The following is a 19,834-nucleotide window of genomic DNA, read 5'->3' as shown; positions in this document are numbered from 1 at the left end:
AAATATTTAGTGTGATATACATGTAAACTTCAGGTGTACATGTCTAATGGTTACCCCACTGGAGGGTCTTTTGATGCATCAACGTTTGATGCAACAGCTCTGTTTAATTTTCTAAAGCGTTGCCGGGTGGTAGAAAAGTATGTTGACAACTTTGAAAACGTATGCAGAGTGCTTAAGGTAACTGAGGCGTTTGCCACAATTTGGTCGTTAAAATCGAATTGTTCATTTCGAATGAAAGTAAACAAAACAAAATTTTTTTTAATTAACTGAAAAGATATTTTATATGACTAACGTTGCAATTCTGAATAATGATGCTTTATGTGAACATGTTTTGCCACAGGCCAGAAACAACACGATGCACAGTCCACGATTCGGCTTCACAGACGAAGAACGCGACGAGCAATTCGATCACATTCTCGCTATGTTTCAAGACACCAGCCTTAGGTTCCACGTCGATCAGTCACTGGATACCTCAGCTTTGCTCAGAAACGTCATGGAGGTTAGATTTTAGTATGATGGGCTGGCGCCTGTCTCCATGCCAACGCCAGTTCTCGACACAGTCGGATGCTGAGCAGCGTTAAATATTTATTGGGTGTTTTATGTATCCCGTTTTGAGCATCGCACGAGTATCTAAAATAGGTTTTTATTTTGAAACCGGTTGGTGTTGAGCGTCCAAAATTTATAAAATTGTAATGGACGGTTTAGTTTCCCAAAATTAAATCACAGTAAGGACCGGACTACAGGGCTTGACATACACCGCCGCATTTTTTGTGTCAACGTCAACATCGCTAATGTCGTTTTGGGAAGTCCCGGCGTCAACAGAATATTACTTCAATTCATCGGATGCAATATTTCCCGAACATGCCTGGAAAAAATCGAACTCGAATCTTATTTTTACAATGGGTTATTTATTTAAATTCTACACATTATCAATTTAATTACACACAATGTCTAATTACAGATATGCGTTGTAGCAAATAGTATCAAACCATCTGATAAATCGATATTCTGAACATTAATTCATTAAATACAATATAGTTGAGTAACAATGTGTCCCAAATATATTATGACACCAAGCATATGTGATTCCTCAAATTGAACTAAACGTTGTCCTAGGCACGGTTTGGCACTCGATATATAGGCAGCCCTATTTGAAGTTTTCCTGTTTTTTGTTAAGATTAAAATGGCTGACCTGACCGTAACCGCCACCGCGCGGTCGACATTGGGAATAATTGATGACCGAATTCTCGACTCTGACCCTGGTCTTACTCCGTCGGCTAAAAAGACTTCGCTGTTGGTAAGAAGAGCATGCATTTTTGACATGACATTTTTAAGTATGCACGGCACTAACGAGCATATTTCCTGTGTTCAGTCTCTCAAAGATGTGGCGTCCAAGATTTTATCTCCTTCCATCTGTTGCACAACTGCCAATCGCAATTTGGTCGACAGCCACCAACGCACGCTAACAAAGTCCAGATCAGTTCAACATAAACTACATCAGCGAACTAGCAATGTAACACCGAGGAAATTTGTTGATACTCTATTTATTTATTTTATTTATTATTTTATTTTTTTAGGCAAGCAGATTTGGAAACCACAGCTCTGAAGCATATTATTTGAAGACGACACAAATTAAAGCGTGTAAGTAAAGAGTAATCTATACGATTGTTTAAATTCTTCCTTTCAGACACATTTTTATTTTCAATATAGTGAGTAACACTCCACCCCAAATCATATTTCGAAGCAAATCTGAAACCAACGTTACGGAAATCATTGGCGGCAATAATGTGTGGCGAGCAATCTATCTCGCCAACAATCCTTTCATGAACACAAACAAATCAATTCGAAGATACCATTCAGATAGAAGTTGTAATGGCGCCTTTCTGCCTTGTGGGAAACGCAAGCGTGATGATGAGATGGATGACGTTGCATCATGCAGCAGCAGCAAGCGTAGAAAAACTAATGAGTGTTCACCTAAGTTTAACGTGGTATAGGAACGTTTATACATAATATAGTAAGCACGGCATAGTTTAAAGTGTTTTCATGCAGCTGATCATGTCGTAGCGTTTGGTTATTTTCTTATGTTACCAGGATTAGAACTCAGGTTACCCTGCTCTCGAATCCAAAAGCCCCGCATTTTATCGTTAATTTATCATTAAAATCACGAAATTACAAGTAAAAGAAACTATAGGCACAAAAACTAAATGGGGTGCTTCAGGCAGTACACTGAAATTGCTTTTTTTTACCACACCGGGGTTTGAACTCACATATCCAGGACACGAATCCCGATCAGGTCCTCTTTTTGGTATGTGCGAAATCCCGATGTTGCCAATTTTTACAGGATGAAAAACGAAGAAAGGCGCCGTCTGGCGGTGGAGGAGGTGGGACGCAGTACAAAGATATGTTACACAATTTCCTTTTATCCCAGGTGAGATTTACGATCAATATTTCAGCTCCAACTGACTTTTACAATAGTTGCTGTTGTTTAGTCAAGGGGAGAAGGGTCAGTGGTACAAGATTTTCACAAACCTACACAGTTGTTTTTTTAGAAAGAAAACAGTGGAGGTGAATATTTTGACAAAAAAGACAAACAAGGAAAATTTCACGCCATGGTCGACTTTGTTTCCAATTTTGCGATAATTGGACGCCATCCGAAAGAAACAATCAAGGAAGCTGAACAGGAATCTGCCTCCATGGTAGTGTTTAAAGTATTCCCAATCCCCAATACAAGTATTTAAACTGGTACTAATCCGGTTTAGGCGCTAGAGTGGCTTGGATTAAAAAGAACAGAAAAAAAGGATGCAAAGCTTATGCTTGATATTTTTTGTAAAGCTGTTCCGAAAAAGTTGCCCTCGTACAAATCGTACAAAGTATCGACGAAACCATACTTCACCCTGCTACAAGTTTTAAACCACAACACGATGTATTACATAGAACACCTTTCACAACATGAATTATTCCTTCAGGTGACCAAAATTCTACTTTATTTCAACTTTATGCAGCAACTTCTTGGTAATTTTTAAATTTGCACAGGTGACTTGCAATGTGCAAGGCTGCAGTAAAGAGGACGCGGAATTAATTGCAGCTAGAACGGCTCTGGAGGACGCTTGTATAAATGTTGAAGCTATAACAGACCTGAAAGGTAAGGCATTCAGTTCCTGACCGGCCATATTTTGTCATATTGCTAATAGAAGTAGGCTAAAATATATGCATAAATAATGACAGAAGTCAATTTAATTTTTGAGTGAATTGGAAATTATCCAAAACCAACACCTGGATCAACAAGCTAGATGTAATCGTTTGTAATATAAAAGTGTCGTTTTGTCACAGTTGCATTGCTTTGTAGGGGCATTGAACGAATACTGCTTGCAGAATGGCGCTACACTCCCCGTTTATCGAAATGAAAATTGGTTCGACGTGAAGACGAACATAAAGTATCAAGACAGCACCGTCACTTCGTTTTTGCGGAAATATTTATTACAAAGCACTCTAAACTCCGATGAATTTATTGAATCAGAAATGGAAAACGAATGTGAAGCACATACAGCCAGTCAGCATGACTTGATAGAAGCAACGTCTGGTTTAGTAAGACTGTTTGTGTTTAAATTACTTTCTTCAAAAGCCTAACAATACATTCCCAGCCCTGTCGCAGTCGGATGAAGTCAGAAGAATCAGCCGCTCGCGCTGTTCTGGAAAAACTCGGTTTCGACGTTTCGCTATGCACAGACCGAAGTTACAAGTCTACGTTGAAAGATCATTGCCTTCAATGGGACTTCTGTCCTGTGTATCACTCTTTTCAGGTGGAAACGGTGGATGTAATTTATCTTCTATTCTCGGTGAATTGCTTGAAATGTACCACTTATTTTTACTGCCAGATCAAACCGGTTGTTGAATATCCGCAACAATACGAGTGCGTCGTTGCTAGTCCCTGCTTGCATTCAACCAACCAGGAGTTTACGGTTGTTAGTGACGACTGTGGATTTTCAACTGCAAGGGAGGCAAAGGAGTCAGCGGCCCGAAACGCGCTCTCTCTGTTAGGTCAACTGTCGTAAAACGATCCGGATCAGATCGGAAATTTTATTTAACATACATATTGCACAGAAACAACAAGTTTGGGGTTCAAATGAGGATAGACTGTTTTCTATGATACAATAAATTGGTTCCATGTTTTTCGAGAGAAGCGTAATGCAACCACACAAAGTACTCACACAGTATTAAATATGTTTCACCTATTGAACACAAATAGTGTGCAAAAATCTCAACAGTTTACAACAATGCAGTGTCAAATCACACCCAAGGAGTAAATCAATTTACTTCACATACTCCAAACTAAACCTGTAACTTTCAATTTAACTCATATATATTGTATAGAAGTCATAAAAAGATAAAACATAACAACAAGCAGAAATGTTAATCTAATTTCATTCTTTGTGTTGTCATGCGGTAGATAATGCTGTCTCTACCAGGGTCCATAAACCAAATAAAGTATGAAGAAGCAAGAGTAGCAAGAGCAATTACCACCAAGGTCCACACTGCGATGTTGATGTAGATTGCAAAATCTGGCATAGTTGGTTCCACATAACCACCCAAAACTGTGGTTTCATTTGTTGCCATCAGGCTCCTCGAACGTCTGATTTGAAAAAATTCTCGCTTGACCTCAGCAATTACATTAACTTCTGCAAGCAGCTGACCCTTGTACAAGTCATTGAAGCTTCTTGTGTACTGTAACAGAAAAAATATATTAGATCACAAGTTAAAAACACAAATCCTGCATTATGGCAGACAAGACTGGTGTTGTCATGGCAAATAATTCTGTGACATATTTACCAACATAAAATCATTAAATGCAATGTGTTAAACTGACCTACTGTAACACTACAGTCATCATTACAAAAAAAAGGTTAAGTAGAGTGTTTCAGTGTCAAACCTCAGCAAGGAATTGCTCAAGAAGTTGCAAAGCCTCCTTTACTTGGCATGAAGTTGTTCCATACTTTTTAACAAGCATGTCCACACCACTTACAGTAAAGTAATAGCTATCAGGTATTTCATCAACGATATTCTCAGCATTAGAGGTCAGCTGCAAAAATGGATGCACATATAACAAAACAAATTTCCAACATTCTACACATCATACCCTGGAAAGAATATCCTGCATAATTTGCAATTCACCCAAAAACAACACATCATCCTCTTGGGAAGTTCGTAAACATGAAGTTGGGCTTAACATCCCTGCCACAGAGTTTGGTTTTTCCAGGCGTTGTTTTATTTCAGTAAAAGTTGCAGCTAAGTCATTAAACAATCCACTATTGTGGGCAAGTGTATTGAATACCTGAAAGTAAAACCACTGATGTAAACATCTCAGAATCAAAGTTGTTTTGTGAATGTTGATTATATTTATGTTGCATGGACCAATGTTAATGCATTAGCCAATGTTTTGGTGTTTAAACATGCAAATATGTTGCTTATGTAGCATGTCATTCAACATAGTATACACCGTTTGCTAACACTTACAGTTTGATCCCTTTCAAAATCTACAATCAGCGGTTTTCTATCAGTGCTTGAATAATAAATTGCAGCATTTGTTTCTTCAAGGGTAGGTGCCATCCCTTCTGATTCTTGTGTTTTTATTTTAGCCTCAAACTGAAAATAAATTTAACCTTTTTTTGTTTCTAAATTTAATCATTATGAAAATGTACTTGAACAAACCTGTTTAATTGAAATATCAGACAAAGCTGGAACATGTACATTAATAAACAAGTTTGCTTTAGGACGGTTGAAAATGTCCAGGTGTTCAATGCCTATAAAATAAGGATTGGTTAAAGATGGTGTTTACTTATATTACTGTATCTCTCACCATTCCATGTCCGTGCCTTTTGTGTGGAGAGCCCCATCATATAGTTTATAACATGACTCACATCTGCCACATTTATAGGGTCCTGATTTTTTGAAAGTTTCATACTTGACGGAATTGATGTGAAGTATATATCGGAAGCGAAGCAACATGACACCAGACCTGAAAAAACAAACAAAAAGGAACATTCGTTAAAAATATACTTAATTTTAGTTGTTCTATTAACCAGGAGAACTATGTTTTGGATTTACGCATACTAACCAGCAAGCTGAAGAATTCCAAGTAACTTCTTCATGTTTTTGCAAACCAGAAAAGTCCAATAGCACAAGACAAATTAATACATACGACCGTCCAAGTACAAAAAGCAACTAACAGCCAAACAAGAAATATGCTTCTACTGGATGACAGCAAAGTAACTTTACTTGTATGCAAGTAAAACGTTAAAACCTTGCCTAAATTTGCTTTGTCCAAGATTTACTTTGCACTTATATTTCATTTACAGATAGTGGACCACTTTTAGCATAGTCTTGTCGAAACATATAGTAAAATCTTTTTTGTATAAAAGAAAGCATTTAAAAAAACACTTATCCCTCATTCGGCAATTACGAGCGTTATGCTTCACTAGTTTTAGTATTATGATCAATCATGTGATAACCACAAGATAGCGCCACATTTTTCCCTGTGAACATAGAATTCTATGTTGTGAAGCGACAAAATTATTTCCAGTACTCAAGATTCCGAACGACTAAAAACTCCGACAAATATGTGGGAAACCATTTAGTTTTGATGGCAAAAAAGCTACTGAAGTTGGTGACAGGCGCGGTGTACCAGAGGTCAGGATACCAGTGGCTAAAACCAACACTGTAAAACGCCGAGTCGTCGAAAACATCGGTAGAATTTGACGAAAATATGACGAATACACAGCGTCACCAACACCACCTCTACCTCCCAATACTTTGGACCGATGACAACGTACCGCGATTTACTTCATTTGTTCAGACATTTGTTTGGGTGTTAGAAAGTAATTTTAGGAGCGGATACTATACTCAATATGACGAAGATATAACTCCGTTACCTCGCTTTACCAAAAGATGAGCTTTCCCATTACTTTTCGGACGTGAAATGATGCTGTACCTACGTTTACCATCATTCTCAGTTAATCCAATTAACCTGTAGGACTGGGGAAAAAAAAAAACTCATTGATATTCCGGCTGAAGATACTGCAAATGCCATGCACAAGATTGTTCTCCAATATGTTTTTTTAAACTCACATTTCCTAAACTTTACAGAGGTGTGAGCAGAGTTTTTTGTCAAGATAAATATAAAATCAGTGAGCAAAAACCGGCTTGGTTTTCCCGAACATAATTTTCCATGCGCAATGGGCAAAGTTATATACCCAAAATCGATTGTTATATCCAATTCAAAAAAATATCTGATCGAAGTTACTTTCAATAAAACTTTCGTTATCGCCAAGTAGCATAAATGACCACAAAAAGTTGGGAAATACTGATTTACAGCCAACTTCTTACATTCACAACACAACTCTCTTTCTTAAAGGCATGGGATTTTGTTTACAGCACACGAAAATGTTATCGATAATTCTTGTTGACAGGCAATGTAATTCGGAAAAATGACTTCGCACCTTTTGTGAAAAACATCGATGATACAACTGCATGTTACCTGCTATAATCTTCACAACTAGAGATTTCCCACCTAAAACCCATACATTTACTTGGCAGTTGTTAAAACGCAAGAATCGAACGCAACAATACGAAGAAAAAAAGATGCGTTCACCACTGACTACACTTACGATGCCCAGTTTTGTTCTTTCGAGTTTATTGCGAAATAATGCCACAGCAGAAACTTTAACACCAATCACTGAACCCAATAAGCCCTACTCGAGATGGTAAAGAAATTTTTACAAATTTAATTCATCATAATTTGATTATCAAATTTAATCGAAATTTTATGATGAATTGCCTATTGCTAAAAAGAATATTACAGTTAACAAAAGGTCAGTCGACTCCAGTTTACTTGTTAGTATGGTTTTAGCTACCAAAGGATGACCCATAGTGCCATAGTTTAACTCATTTTATAATTTTCTTCGAATGTGATTTTTCTCAATACGACTTACATTTGCACAAGCGAATAAACTTATGACACAACAACGTTATATTTTCTCTTTTTTCGTAGCAACGTCGACAAAAAGCGAAACAAATTCACCGATACCAGTAAAAAAGGACGATGCAAAACACAAGTGCTGGATGCAGATCCCGAACATGCTTCTGAAACTTATGACGAAACTATACGCGTAAGGTAAGCGTACAGAGTGGATAGCAGTGCGAGATACTGTGCAGCCATCGATCGATAGGAGGGAATGGTTGGTTGTTAAACGTCCCACGGGAAAACGGCTCAGGTCTTTCGTTTCTTAGCGTCGCTTCTATTTGCAACTGCAATGTCGCACAGACTTGGCTCCTTCAACATATGGACTGCACAAAATCATTAAACATAAAATCATTAAATGCAATGTGTTAAACTGACCTACTGTAACACTACAGTCATCATTACAAAAAAAAGGTTAAGTAGAGTGTTTCAGTGTCAAACCTCAGCAAGGAATTGCTCAAGAAGTTGCAAAGCCTCCTTTACTTGGCATGAAGTTGTTCCATACTTTTTAACAAGCATGTCCACACCACTTACAGTAAAGTAATAGCTATCAGGTATTTCATCAACGATATTCTCAGCATTAGAGGTCAGCTGCAAAAATGGATGCACATATAACAAAACAAATTTCCAACATTCTACACATCATACCCTGGAAAGAATATCCTGCATAATTTGCAATTCACCCAAAAACAACACATCATCCTCTTGGGAAGTTCGTAAACATGAAGTTGGGCTTAACATCCCTGCCACAGAGTTTGGTTTTTCCAGGCGTTGTTTTATTTCAGTAAAAGTTGCAGCTAAGTCATTAAACAATCAACTATTGTGGGCAAGTGTATTGAATACCTGAAAGTAAAACCACTGATGTAAACATCTCAGAATCAAAGTTGTTTTGTGAATGTTGATTATATTTATGTTGCATGGACCAATGTTAATGCATTAGCCAATGTTTTGGTGTTTAAACATGCAAATATGTTGCTTATGTAGCATGTCATTCAACATAGTATACACCGTTTGCTAACACTTACAGTTTGATCCCTTTCAAAATCTACAATCAGCGGTTTTCTATCAGTGCTTGAATAATAAATTGCAGCATTTGTTTCTTCAAGGGTAGGTGCCATCCCTTCTGATTCTTGTGTTTTTATTTTAGCCTCAAACTGAAAATAAATTTAACCTTTTTTTGTTTCTAAATTTAATCATTATGAAAATGTACTTGAACAAACCTGTTTAATTGAAATATCAGACAAAGCTGGAACATGTACATTAATAAACAAGTTTGCTTTAGGACGGTTGAAAATGTCCAGGTGTTCAATGCCTATAAAATAAGGATTGGTTAAAGATGGTGTTTACTTATATTACTGTATCTCTCACCATTCCATGTCCGTGCCTTTTGTGTGGAGAGCCCCATCATATAGTTTATAACATGACTCACATCTGCCACATTTATAGGGTCCTGATTTTTTGAAAGTTTCATACTTGACGGAATTGATGTGAAGTATATATCGGAAGCGAAGCAACATGACACCAGACCTGAAAAAACAAACAAAAAGGAACATTCGTTAAAAATATACTTAATTTTAGTTGTTCTATTAACCAGGAGAACTATGTTTTGGATTTACGCATACTAACCAGCAAGCTGAAGAATTCCAAGTAACTTCTTCATGTTTTTGCAAACCAGAAAAGTCCAATAGCACAAGACAAATTAATACATACGACCGTCCAAGTACAAAAAGCAACTAACAGCCAAACAAGAAATATGCTTCTACTGGATGACAGCAAAGTAACTTTACTTGTATGCAAGTAAAACGTTAAAACCTTGCCTAAATTTGCTTTGTCCAAGATTTACTTTGCACTTATATTTCATTTACAGATAGTGGACCACTTTTAGCATAGTCTTGTCGAAACATATAGTAAAATCTTTTTTGTATAAAAGAAAGCATTTAAAAAAACACTTATCCCTCATTCGGCAATTACGAGCGTTATGCTTCACTAGTTTTAGTATTATGATCAATCATGTGATAACCACAAGATAGCGCCACATTTTTCCCTGTGAACATAGAATTCTATGTTGTGAAGCGACAAAATTATTTCCAGTACTCAAGATTCCGAACGACTAAAAACTCCGACAAATATGTGGGAAACCATTTAGTTTTGATGGCAAAAAAGCTACTGAAGTTGGTGACAGGCGCGGTGTACCAGAGGTCAGGATACCAGTGGCTAAAACCAACACTGTAAAACGCCGAGTCGTCGAAAACATCGGTAGAATTTGACGAAAATATGACGAATACACAGCGTCACCAACACCACCTCTACCTCCCAATACTTTGGACCGATGACAACGTACCGCGATTTACTTCATTTGTTCAGACATTTGTTTGGGTGTTAGAAAGTAATTTTAGGAGCGGATACTATACTCAATATGACGAAGATATAACTCCGTTACCTCGCTTTACCAAAAGATGAGCTTTCCCATTACTTTTCGGACGTGAAATGATGCTGTACCTACGTTTACCATCATTCTCAGTTAATCCAATTAACCTGTAGGACTGGGGAAAAAAAAAAACTCATTGATATTCCGGCTGAAGATACTGCAAATGCCATGCACAAGATTGTTCTCCAATATGTTTTTTTAAACTCACATTTCCTAAACTTTACAGAGGTGTGAGCAGAGTTTTTTGTCAAGATAAATATAAAATCAGTGAGCAAAAACCGGCTTGGTTTTCCCGAACATAATTTTCCATGCGCAATGGGCAAAGTTATATACCCAAAATCGATTGTTATATCCAATTCAAAAAAATATCTGATCGAAGTTACTTTCAATAAAACTTTCGTTATCGCCAAGTAGCATAAATGACCACAAAAAGTTGGGAAATACTGATTTACAGCCAACTTCTTACATTCACAACACAACTCTCTTTCTTAAAGGCATGGGATTTTGTTTACAGCACACGAAAATGTTATCGATAATTCTTGTTGACAGGCAATGTAATTCGGAAAAATGACTTCGCACCTTTTGTGAAAAACATCGATGATACAACTGCATGTTACCTGCTATAATCTTCACAACTAGAGATTTCCCACCTAAAACCCATACATTTACTTGGCAGTTGTTAAAACGCAAGAATCGAACGCAACAATACGAAGAAAAAAAGATGCGTTCACCACTGACTACACTTACGATGCCCAGTTTTGTTCTTTCGAGTTTATTGCGAAATAATGCCACAGCAGAAACTTTAACACCAATCACTGAACCCAATAAGCCCTACTCGAGATGGTAAAGAAATTTTTACAAATTTAATTCATCATAATTTGATTATCAAATTTAATCGAAATTTTATGATGAATTGCCTATTGCTAAAAAGAATATTACAGTTAACAAAAGGTCAGTCGACTCCAGTTTACTTGTTAGTATGGTTTTAGCTACCAAAGGATGACCCATAGTGCCATAGTTTAACTCATTTTATAATTTTCTTCGAATGTGATTTTTCTCAATACGACTTACATTTGCACAAGCGAATAAACTTATGACACAACAACGTTATATTTTCTCTTTTTTCGTAGCAACGTCGACAAAAAGCGAAACAAATTCACCGATACCAGTAAAAAAGGACGATGCAAAACACAAGTGCTGGATGCAGATCCCGAACATGCTTCTGAAACTTATGACGAAACTATACGCGTAAGGTAAGCGTACAGAGTGGATAGCAGTGCGAGATACTGTGCAGCCATCGATCGATAGGAGGGAATGGTTGGTTGTTAAACGTCCCACGGGAAAACGGCTCAGGTCTTTCGTTTCTTAGCGTCGCTTCTATTTGCAACTGCAATGTCGCACAGACTTGGCTCCTTCAACATATGGACTGCGAAAAAGGGGGAACAAATGTTGGCGTATAATTACAAGCTTTTCTTCATAAGCATGCTATCCCCGTATATGTCTGGGATGTTCTTTTTACCATTCAAAACATAAATTTTATACAATTCAAACAAAAAATATAAGCTTGTGCGTCGCACGTTTGTGACAGGACATTAAATTGCCATGTGAAATTAACAGGTACAATTAAAACACCTTCTATGGGCCGAGGAACAAAATGTGAGCATGTCTTGTGTTTCTTGGCACGAGATCCTTTCACTGGAACTCCGTCCTTGCCGAGACCGATATTCCAAGCTCTGTCACTTTGCAGCTGTTTATATAAGCACGAGGTGTACACGACGTAGTAGTTTTCGTACACCGATTCCTTGAATTTACACTCAGAGGTGTACGTGTCCTGTTAAACAATGCCAAGCGTTAATGGTCCTCGTCGACATGATGAACTAGGACCAAATCAATCAACCAAGTTATTCCGATATGAGAACACCAGAATGTAGTCTGCCAACCACGAACAGTCTTTTTTGTGTATAAACTATAAGCACTTTATTATCGTCAGTATGCGACTGGTTTTACCGTGGTGTATAGACGCCCTTCGCTGTTCATGCCGACGTAGAGAAGTGTGTCACGATGCTGAATCGAAATGATTCTCAGCCCCACAGGTATGAGATAAAACACGGTTGGGTCTCCATCCTCGGGAATGCCGTATACGCTCCCATTTTCGCGGTCCACCGACAAATAGAATCCTTGTCGCGAGAACAGCTGTGTCTTCACACCCTTTAGCTGGGGTTCTGAGAATGTACATGGGTAATTTTCAACAACCGTATAATTTTGTACCTTATATTAAGGCTGAGCAAGAACAAGTTCATGTTGAAATCGTTTAGAAAAGTTTGATGCAAATGTTGTGTACCAAAAGGCAGCCACAGAAAACACACATGATCAATATAATTAATACTTGACGAGAACATCAACCTGGGAGAAATAAAGTTTGAACTTAATGGATTTTAGACCGGAGTAACCCGCGTTTTTAGCCAATCGATTCAACAAATAATTTGATCTTCTTTCGCCAGTTTTGTGATAGGCAACATTTCCGCCAAGATTTTACACTAAAACCGAAATCTTTTCAATTGCCTCGATTTATAAAATGCCGGAAAATTTGCTGATATAAACAACGTCTTCCTTAAAACAAACCGTACCCCGGTGGCTACTTGAGCTACTTTCCTCATGCCTTCCTATTAAAATGGTTGCCTCATCCATGTATGTTATTACAACAAAGGCACAAGAACTAACACGGTAAAATACTCAGCACAACACATCACCAAGCCGAAGGCAAACTTAACACAAAGTTCAAATGAATGAGGGTTTATTTCATCTTACGTTACGGCAGCTGATCGTCTGTTTAATATTTCAAAGCCTGGTACGGCGCAAAAGGCGTTCTTGTTGGAGACAATATTTGCGGTTTTCCCAAAAAAATTGATGGTGTCGCCAATGACATTTCAGCATGCTGAAGTTAAATTATTTATCAACAGGCGTGCACTACATTCATAACGCGGAGATAGGCAGAGCATCAAGTATTTATCAGCTGCACGCCAATCAAAATGGTCTATTTTGAACAAGTTGCCTCCTACCTTTGAGTGCTTTGTTTTGGCCACCAGATTTAAATTTCTCCATTTTTACACATTACTCTTATACTTAGTCGTGGACAAAACAACTGATAATCCAAAGCAACACTGTATCCTTGTTGTCGATAGCAGCTGGTCTCCGTACGGGTGAACGCAACTACTGATCTAACTTGGCAGCTGTAACTACTTTAACTGGCAGTGGCTAGCTCTGAGATGAAAATCACGGACGGTAATGCTTTTTCGGTTGATGGGCTGAGTCTTCTCAAACCTCCCCGCACAGAACTTCATGAATTTTTCAGTACACAACCTTAAAGGACGGCAGTATATACTGCTAATTTACCACACACCGGCATCATGCGTTAGGCCCAGGCAATTTTCAAAACAAGCGTATCCGATCGATGGCAACGAAATTCGATCGACTAAGCTTATAACCCTTAGTGGCGACATGCAAATTCCACAAAGCGAAACAGCAAACAAACAAATGGCGAAGATACAACATCATGGCAAATTGTCCAATAGTTATTAGTTTTTCGACAGTTGTTGTGTATCAGCAGTATAGTATCACGCCATGTAAATTATTTTATAATGACATGAAATTGGTCCGGTTGGCACCTGTTATTTTGTCATTTCTTCCTGAATAAATGTTTGATAAAGGCTAATGTAATTGGGTGCAGTCCATGAATAATTTACCGCAGCGATGGAAGTACCACTGCAAAAAATATGTTTTGAAGAACCCCAGGAACCATTTTCACTAAACAATGTCTTTAAAAATGGATCGACATTTTTTTTTAAAAAAGTAAAGCAAAATATCAACTGTAATTTGCTTTTTGACAATAACATTAAAAACTGGTTGCAGTCACTGCGTATCAGCTAGGGTGAAAAAAAAAACAAATAAAAAGACTTTTATTCCTTGCTTACCTGAAGATTTTTCGTTGGCCATAACTATTTTTAAACTTTTTACCGTGAAAACTGCACTGCTTCATTTAAAACAGTTGAGGAGCAACCCGAAGCTGTGTAAGACTTTTACTTATGTGATGTACCACCGAGTTTTTAAACAAAGGTCATTGTCATTTCGGCATTTTAATTTAAATTTGAAAAGGCTTATCCCTATGGACGTATATTGGTATAAGCAAGTGCTAGATTTTATCGATTCCAACTTCTGCAAGCCAACTTTCCGTTTGCAGCGAGGGTTTATAGAAGCATGAAAAAAAAATAGAAAAAAAACAGCTATTGAATGGACAATACATTTCAAAACTTCGGTGATGCCGCAACAGTAATCACAAAATCACGCAAAAAAACTTTATTTATGAAAAACCTTTCCCCTTCTTTTGTGAAGCTTTTTACTCTCTTACGCCCACGAGCGGTTATTGCTACACAAAATATGACGACGCGTTGGCGTTAAAGAGTAATCGCCTAATTTAACTCCATTAGACCACTTTCACATAAATTATTCAACTTTCGAAATCAATAGGAGCCTCCGTGTGCTACCATATGCATCGAGTAATGAACTTTAATGTTCCGAGGTGTGATCAAATTACGTTATGCCCTTGGTTACACGTTTTAAGAAATCATGCTTGAAAGAGAAGAAACCATATATCCGCATTTCGAGTAGATTTAGCAAATCCTTGCTGTTAGATTCCAATAAATTTACTTGTCGTTGTGTCAACGCGCATTCGGAAACCAAATTAGGTTTTTAACTTCAGTTATCCAAACAAATTGCTATGAACATATAAACAAGTGTGGACATTTTGCGATTTTTAAGTTAACGAGTCGCAGACACTTATCTAACGGTAAGGCCTTGTTTTTTTTATGTATTTTTGTCAGATTTATCGTGGTGTAAGTCAACACATTTATATAAATGTATGCTAATGGCCGTTACCTCATATGCAAATTTCGTGATTACAGTCAGTGTTATGTTATATCACTTTCGTCGATCACAACACTAAAATCACACATGGTCATTTAATCTCGACGGTTTTACGTTGTGTGCTACGCCATTGCCTGGGCGAATACCAGTAACAGATTTTCTACGCACTTTAATAAACTTTACACACGTAGTAAAGGGAATGGTCAAATCGGTTTAACAGCATGAGAATTTCCCAAAGGATTTTCGCTTATGACCCTCGACTTTACACGACACGTATTGATCTTCACGCTATCTACATTTTGCCACTTGGCGCGGAAGGCCTTATAACAAGAGAAAAGATTAAGGCAGTTGCCTTTCATCGGTCTACAAGAACATGTTTACTAATCCACATTAGAAAATGATGCAAATTTTCAACTAAAGCCCGCCAGTTCAAATTTACTAAATTTTCATAAAAATGACCAACGAAAAAACATCATGTTGACGTGTAGTTACAAAGCAGACTAGTCGCAAATGCGCATTAATAATGACCCAATTTACAAGAAATTCCTCTCTAACGATACTTAAATTGTCGAACATATTGTGAAAAACAAGGGGCTGCAAAAAGTTCACAAACATGCAATAAAATAAACAAGTCTACTTACCGACAACGGGTGCACGAAATTTCAGTCCTCGGCCACAAGGACACTTAAAAGGCATATGCGGGGAAACAGTGAACACAGCGTGCAGTAAAAACTGATGCATATCAAGCACCGGTCCACGGAACCATCCGGAGGACAGGCCGGCGCAGATACGTTGATCACCACCTTGCTTCGTCCTGGAATCAAAAACTTCTCCGTACAGCTGGCAAACGAAAGTCGTGATCCACTGACGGATCGCGAAGTCCTTTATTCAATCGATGACCTTGACATGACCGAAGGGCTTAGACAGGCGACGGAGCTTTGCGAAGCGTTGTATTCCGTATTGTTGTTTTTAATAAATCGAATATATCCTTGATTTCGCTGGCCAACACTGTAGGTTATAAGAAATGGAAGATCAAAGAAGCTTGGATGTTTAGCAAACTATACCAAACTTATCCAGAAGCACAGATCAAATCTTTTAATCTGACTATCAAATCCCCTGCAAAATAGACAGACTTTAACGGAAAACTACCAGTCTGGAAACAGCAACACCTTCCGTCATTCAAGTTTCATACGCAGCCATACAACACTTGGGCATTCTTTGCGCTCGTGTTTCGTATTCTCAGCTCGACTAACTCATATTGTTAAGCTTGCAGCACATCGTTGTGGCTAGGTGGCTAATCCTAACGTACTTGTTTACATGAATCGATATCTTCGGAGTAACCGCATCTCCTGGCAGCTTTTCCTCGCGACTGCCCAACGCCAAAAGCATCAATAAAACATTCTAGTGAGACTTAATTACAAGCCAGCATACCACTATTTACCGCCTCGTAGCCAAACGCGCTTGGGCAGACATGACGAGTTGTAAACATTTAGCCTCGAGGGCATCGTCGAAACACAATTACCCGTTGCCATCTCACTCACTGTTAACATTCTTTCCAGTTTGCCCTTTTCGTGCGTTCGGTTTATTGCAGGGGAAATGAAGTACACAAAATAAAACGGTAATTGCCTTAGTTCACAGAAGTTCACCCCCTTATCTCGGTACAGCAAGACCACCTTTGTATAAAACGGAAACTAAACACACTTCGATTCAGGCTAGCAAAGATGAAGAAGACAATAAATTATTGATGCCTGGTAAATGAACGCAACATCCAAAAGTCTGTCTTATTATCAGGAATTCTTTTGAAAGATAGCAACAAACATTTTTCCTAGCAACACAACTTATTCCTTGCTGTTGATGTTATCTAACTGGGGTATAGACCGATCCCTCTCTAAATCCTAGCCCAAATTTAAAATAAACATCTAACTGACAGATGTACAAAAATATTATAAGTGCCCTTGTAACCAACAACTACCTGATACTCACGTCACAACTAGCTTTAATGTTAATTGAGTCCTATCGCGCTACACTGAACAGCAGGACTGGAAACAGTTATAACCGTGCGTTGTGCGAGCATCTGGGGTTGACTGGTAGATCTGATAATTGCCCGTACGTCCATACCTAGATGCAACCGCGCTGAAAATCAACAAGCGACCAGTGGCGAATGAATAATGCAACCTGCCATGTTGCGATCGGCTGCCAACGAGTGAACGAGCAGTCTGCAATTACTGGGTCGCTCTGTGCTTTCCACGTATCGATTACGGCCGCATTGCGATTAGTCCAGCATTTAAGACTGACATTCGCGACAATAACTCTTACCAAAGCAAATGCGTCAAGAGAAGCATGAGCAGCGCATTCCAAACAGTAGTTGGAGTATAAATATCGCAATCGCTCGGTGTTTCCGAAGTCCAGTTTTGTTTAACCCTCCGTGAAATCGCACCATTTTTTGTCAATATATGGTTTTTGTTCCGGAACTTCACATTGCCAAAACATGCACTTTGGACTGCAATAAACAACTATAAGTGCGTATTCTGTTTATAAAAATTCGATACGAGTCAATTTCAACAAGTTGGACTTTGATTCACATGCTGGTCCACCCCATCTGTTGGTGGATTACGTAATGTTGGCTGTTGGATGCCCAACCTATTTCGTCAATGGACAATATTTCAAAGAGATTGTAAAGCCGAGACGGACTTTGTACCACACGAGGACAAATTTCTGTTAGCAGAATGACGTCACGTGAGCATCAGCGTCATTTCGAAATCGTGATTGAATGCAAGTATATAAAGGACATGTTATCGTTAACTTTTTTCGGGTTGAAGTTAGCAGTACAAGCTTGGGTACATGTCGTGCGTTTTGTTCTAAAATTTAAGTTTGTTACAGTTGTGTATATCGCAGAAAAAAGTCAAGAAACTATAGATAGGACCCAGATGTGCTCAAAACATAAAAACAAAAAATCAGTTTGTGTATGTTAATTGGTGAGAGTTATAAGTTAATTCAATGATACTTTCGCCAACAGGTTAATGTTTGCATGTCACACGCAAGGTGCCGCCACAAAACCAACAGGGTAAATAATTCGAATTTGAACTTTGGTAGATTCTTAACACTTTCACGATATTATGTCAGTTAATAAGTGGTTTTACTGGAATTTACCGTCAATCCGACAAACGGAACAAAAACCAATGTCATTCCGTGTGTGGTTTAGTCGGGATGATGCTGAAAAGGTCAGTCCGGATTTACTGGAAGCTAATCCGGTCGGGATATCTGCGCGATCAGTACGTGAGCTGAAACACAAAGCAGTTCAGGCTCGCGCGGAATCAAACGGGAAAATAGTCAACGAGGTCCAGTTGAAGTCATTAGCACCGGTATATCGGCTTGTGAAACTGGTCGACGGAACATCAATTATTGACGACGACTACTTGCGTCAGCTCACCAACGAAGTCGACCTTGTGTTGCTAGAAGGACAAAGACAAACTTGGAATTGTGGAGAGTTAAACTTGGACTGGCAACGATCCGAACACCCCAGGAACAACGACACGCGAAGACCACATATAGAGCCTGCGTGCGAGCAGGTGACAGATAAGCATATTGCAAAGTTCGCGATGGACGTATACCGCGGGCCAAAGTCGCAAATCGGATGTGTTCGCTTTACTACCACCACAGGAGGGCGCAACGGAATGTCGGTGACATACGAAATGCGTCTTGGTAGCGCGAGAATGCTGATATATTGCGTGGCTCGCTGGACAGGTGTCGCTTTGACGTGGTGCGGCAGGGCGTTACTGGCTGGTGGAGATTATTTGAAAAAGAGATCAGTCAAAGAATAATTTGGCTGGTAATGTTAAACATATTACACGTCTTCACAGTGGCAGCATTCCTATCTTGTTACTATTGTGGCATTTACAAGCCTACTTACTCTGTTGTTTGTTGTGTTTTGCATTCTTTCTCGCCAAACTGTGTTGTTTTTTAACTATATTTACTACAGATAACCATGTACCATTTATTTGCTGTCAAACTTTGGAAAACTGGTATGCAGTAAACCAGATCTTATTTAGTTCATGGAAATAGTCCAACTTTAAAAGATAAATAGCAATATCTATTATGAAAACGCTTATGCGATTTTAAAAATTGTCCGCTTGGTGGTGATATAGACCAATAAACAAACTCCACACCACACAACACTTCAGGTAAAAAAACCTGATCGGGATTGATGGTCAGGCATTGCTTTATGATCAGATATTGTGACGAAGCACGAGAAGGGCATTTCCACAAGAAAGAACTTGCTTCAATAGAAATACTGGCGGTCCACATCAAAACGTAACGGAGTGCTTAGTAGGAATTAGAAAGAGATTGTAATAAGCAGGAATTCGAATGAAAGATTAATCTTTCTTAACAGATTAAGAGGAACCTCATGCGCCTGGCGACAAACTGCACGCAAGGCAGCTATTTAGATTGACAGTTTCCTTTGCGAGCAAAAA

General features: G+C 38.5%; 4 protein-coding genes, 1 long non-coding RNA gene and 1 pseudogene across 8 annotated transcripts; 3 read left to right on the top strand and 3 right to left on the bottom strand.

The window, feature by feature from the left end:
- The first annotated feature begins 1,445 nt into the window (after positions 1 to 1,445).
- LOC145904008 (uncharacterized) lies at positions 1,446 to 1,781 on the top strand. The gene is made up of 3 exons (XR_014402707.1): positions 1,446 to 1,513; positions 1,578 to 1,641; positions 1,711 to 1,781. It is a non-coding gene; the product is annotated as an uncharacterized LOC145904008 (long non-coding RNA).
- An 828-nt stretch (positions 1,782 to 2,609) lies between these two features.
- Positions 2,610 to 4,069, top strand: LOC145902890 (uncharacterized). The gene is made up of 6 exons (XM_082990979.1): positions 2,610 to 2,696; positions 2,760 to 2,966; positions 3,034 to 3,142; positions 3,347 to 3,585; positions 3,642 to 3,800; positions 3,876 to 4,069. The coding sequence occupies exons 1-6, from the start codon at positions 2,610 to 2,612 to the stop codon at positions 4,050 to 4,052; spliced, it is 978 nt and encodes a 325-aa protein (XP_082847105.1). The 3' UTR covers positions 4,053 to 4,069.
- On the bottom strand, positions 4,064 to 6,244 carry LOC145902673 (renin receptor-like). The gene is made up of 7 exons (XM_082990740.1): positions 6,113 to 6,244; positions 5,855 to 6,013; positions 5,707 to 5,798; positions 5,512 to 5,640; positions 5,135 to 5,329; positions 4,928 to 5,077; positions 4,064 to 4,722 (listed from the first exon to the last, which is right to left on the bottom strand). Exons 1-7 carry the CDS (start codon positions 6,144 to 6,146, stop codon positions 4,411 to 4,413), a joined length of 1,071 nt encoding a protein of 356 aa, XP_082846866.1. The 5' UTR covers positions 6,147 to 6,244; the 3' UTR covers positions 4,064 to 4,410.
- Positions 6,245 to 7,835: 1,591 nt separating this feature from the next.
- On the bottom strand, positions 7,836 to 9,772 carry LOC145903399 (renin receptor-like; annotated as a pseudogene). The gene is made up of 7 exons (XR_014402643.1): positions 9,641 to 9,772; positions 9,383 to 9,541; positions 9,235 to 9,326; positions 9,040 to 9,168; positions 8,663 to 8,857; positions 8,456 to 8,605; positions 7,836 to 8,340 (listed from the first exon to the last, which is right to left on the bottom strand). The product of XR_014402643.1 is annotated as a renin receptor-like (transcript).
- A 1,523-nt stretch (positions 9,773 to 11,295) lies between these two features.
- LOC145903842 (fibroblast growth factor 12-like) lies at positions 11,296 to 16,473 on the bottom strand. 3 transcript variants are annotated; one of them, XM_082992009.1, is made up of 4 exons: positions 13,502 to 13,775; positions 12,450 to 12,664; positions 12,075 to 12,273; positions 11,296 to 11,868 (listed from the first exon to the last, which is right to left on the bottom strand). In XM_082992009.1, the coding sequence occupies exons 1-4, from the start codon at positions 13,542 to 13,544 to the stop codon at positions 11,792 to 11,794; spliced, it is 534 nt and encodes a 177-aa protein (XP_082848135.1). In that variant the 5' UTR covers positions 13,545 to 13,775; the 3' UTR covers positions 11,296 to 11,791. The 3 variants fall into 3 exon arrangements, with proteins under 3 accessions (XP_082848135.1, XP_082848133.1, XP_082848134.1); XM_082992007.1 differs by lacking the exon at positions 13,502 to 13,775 and adding an exon at positions 16,004 to 16,473 and having other exon boundaries at positions 11,297 to 11,868; XM_082992008.1 differs by lacking the exon at positions 13,502 to 13,775 and adding an exon at positions 13,070 to 13,237 and having other exon boundaries at positions 11,298 to 11,868.
- A 2,005-nt stretch (positions 16,474 to 18,478) lies between these two features.
- Positions 18,479 to 19,183, top strand: LOC145902889 (uncharacterized). The gene has a single exon (XM_082990978.1). It carries the CDS (start codon positions 18,479 to 18,481, stop codon positions 19,181 to 19,183), a length of 705 nt encoding a protein of 234 aa, XP_082847104.1.
- The last annotated feature ends 651 nt before the right edge of the window (positions 19,184 to 19,834 follow it).

Source organism: Ascidia mentula, chromosome 5 (assembly GCF_947561715.1).
Source record: "Ascidia mentula chromosome 5, kaAscMent1.1, whole genome shotgun sequence".
Taxonomy (NCBI): Eukaryota; Metazoa; Chordata; class Ascidiacea; order Phlebobranchia; family Ascidiidae; genus Ascidia; species Ascidia mentula.
This window is presented reverse-complemented; position numbering and strand designations above follow the sequence as displayed.

What these genes read in the sequence shown, in the direction of transcription:
- LOC145903842 (XM_082992007.1), bottom strand. Translation starts at nt 16,103, where the DNA reads ATGCATCAGTTTTTACTGCACGCTGTGTTCACTGTTTCCCCGCATATG. An exon ending in AAGGGCGTCTATACACCACG is followed by an intron (nt 12,274 to 12,449) that starts GTAAAACCAGTC and finishes ATTGTTTAACAG; the next exon opens with GACACGTACACCTCTGAGTG. An exon ending in TGTTCCTCGGCCCATAGAAG is followed by an intron (nt 11,869 to 12,074) that starts GTGTTTTAATTG and finishes CCTTTTTCGCAG; the next exon opens with TCCATATGTTGAAGGAGCCA.
- LOC145902890 (XM_082990979.1), top strand. Translation starts at nt 2,610, where the DNA reads ATGGTCGACTTTGTTTCCAATTTTGCGATAATTGGACGCCATCCGAAA. An exon ending in AACAGGAATCTGCCTCCATG is followed by an intron (nt 2,697 to 2,759) that starts GTAGTGTTTAAA and finishes AATCCGGTTTAG; the next exon opens with GCGCTAGAGTGGCTTGGATT. An exon ending in CTGTGTATCACTCTTTTCAG is followed by an intron (nt 3,801 to 3,875) that starts GTGGAAACGGTG and finishes TTTTACTGCCAG; the next exon opens with ATCAAACCGGTTGTTGAATA.
- LOC145902673 (XM_082990740.1), bottom strand. Translation starts at nt 6,146, where the DNA reads ATGAAGAAGTTACTTGGAATTCTTCAGCTTGCTG. An exon ending in TGGAATTCTTCAGCTTGCTG is followed by an intron (nt 6,014 to 6,112) that starts GTTAGTATGCGT and finishes TTGTTTTTTCAG; the next exon opens with GTCTGGTGTCATGTTGCTTC. An exon ending in TGCAGGATATTCTTTCCAGG is followed by an intron (nt 5,078 to 5,134) that starts GTATGATGTGTA and finishes CCATTTTTGCAG; the next exon opens with CTGACCTCTAATGCTGAGAA.
- LOC145902889 (XM_082990978.1), top strand. Translation starts at nt 18,479, where the DNA reads ATGTCAGTTAATAAGTGGTTTTACTGGAATTTACCGTCAATCCGACAA.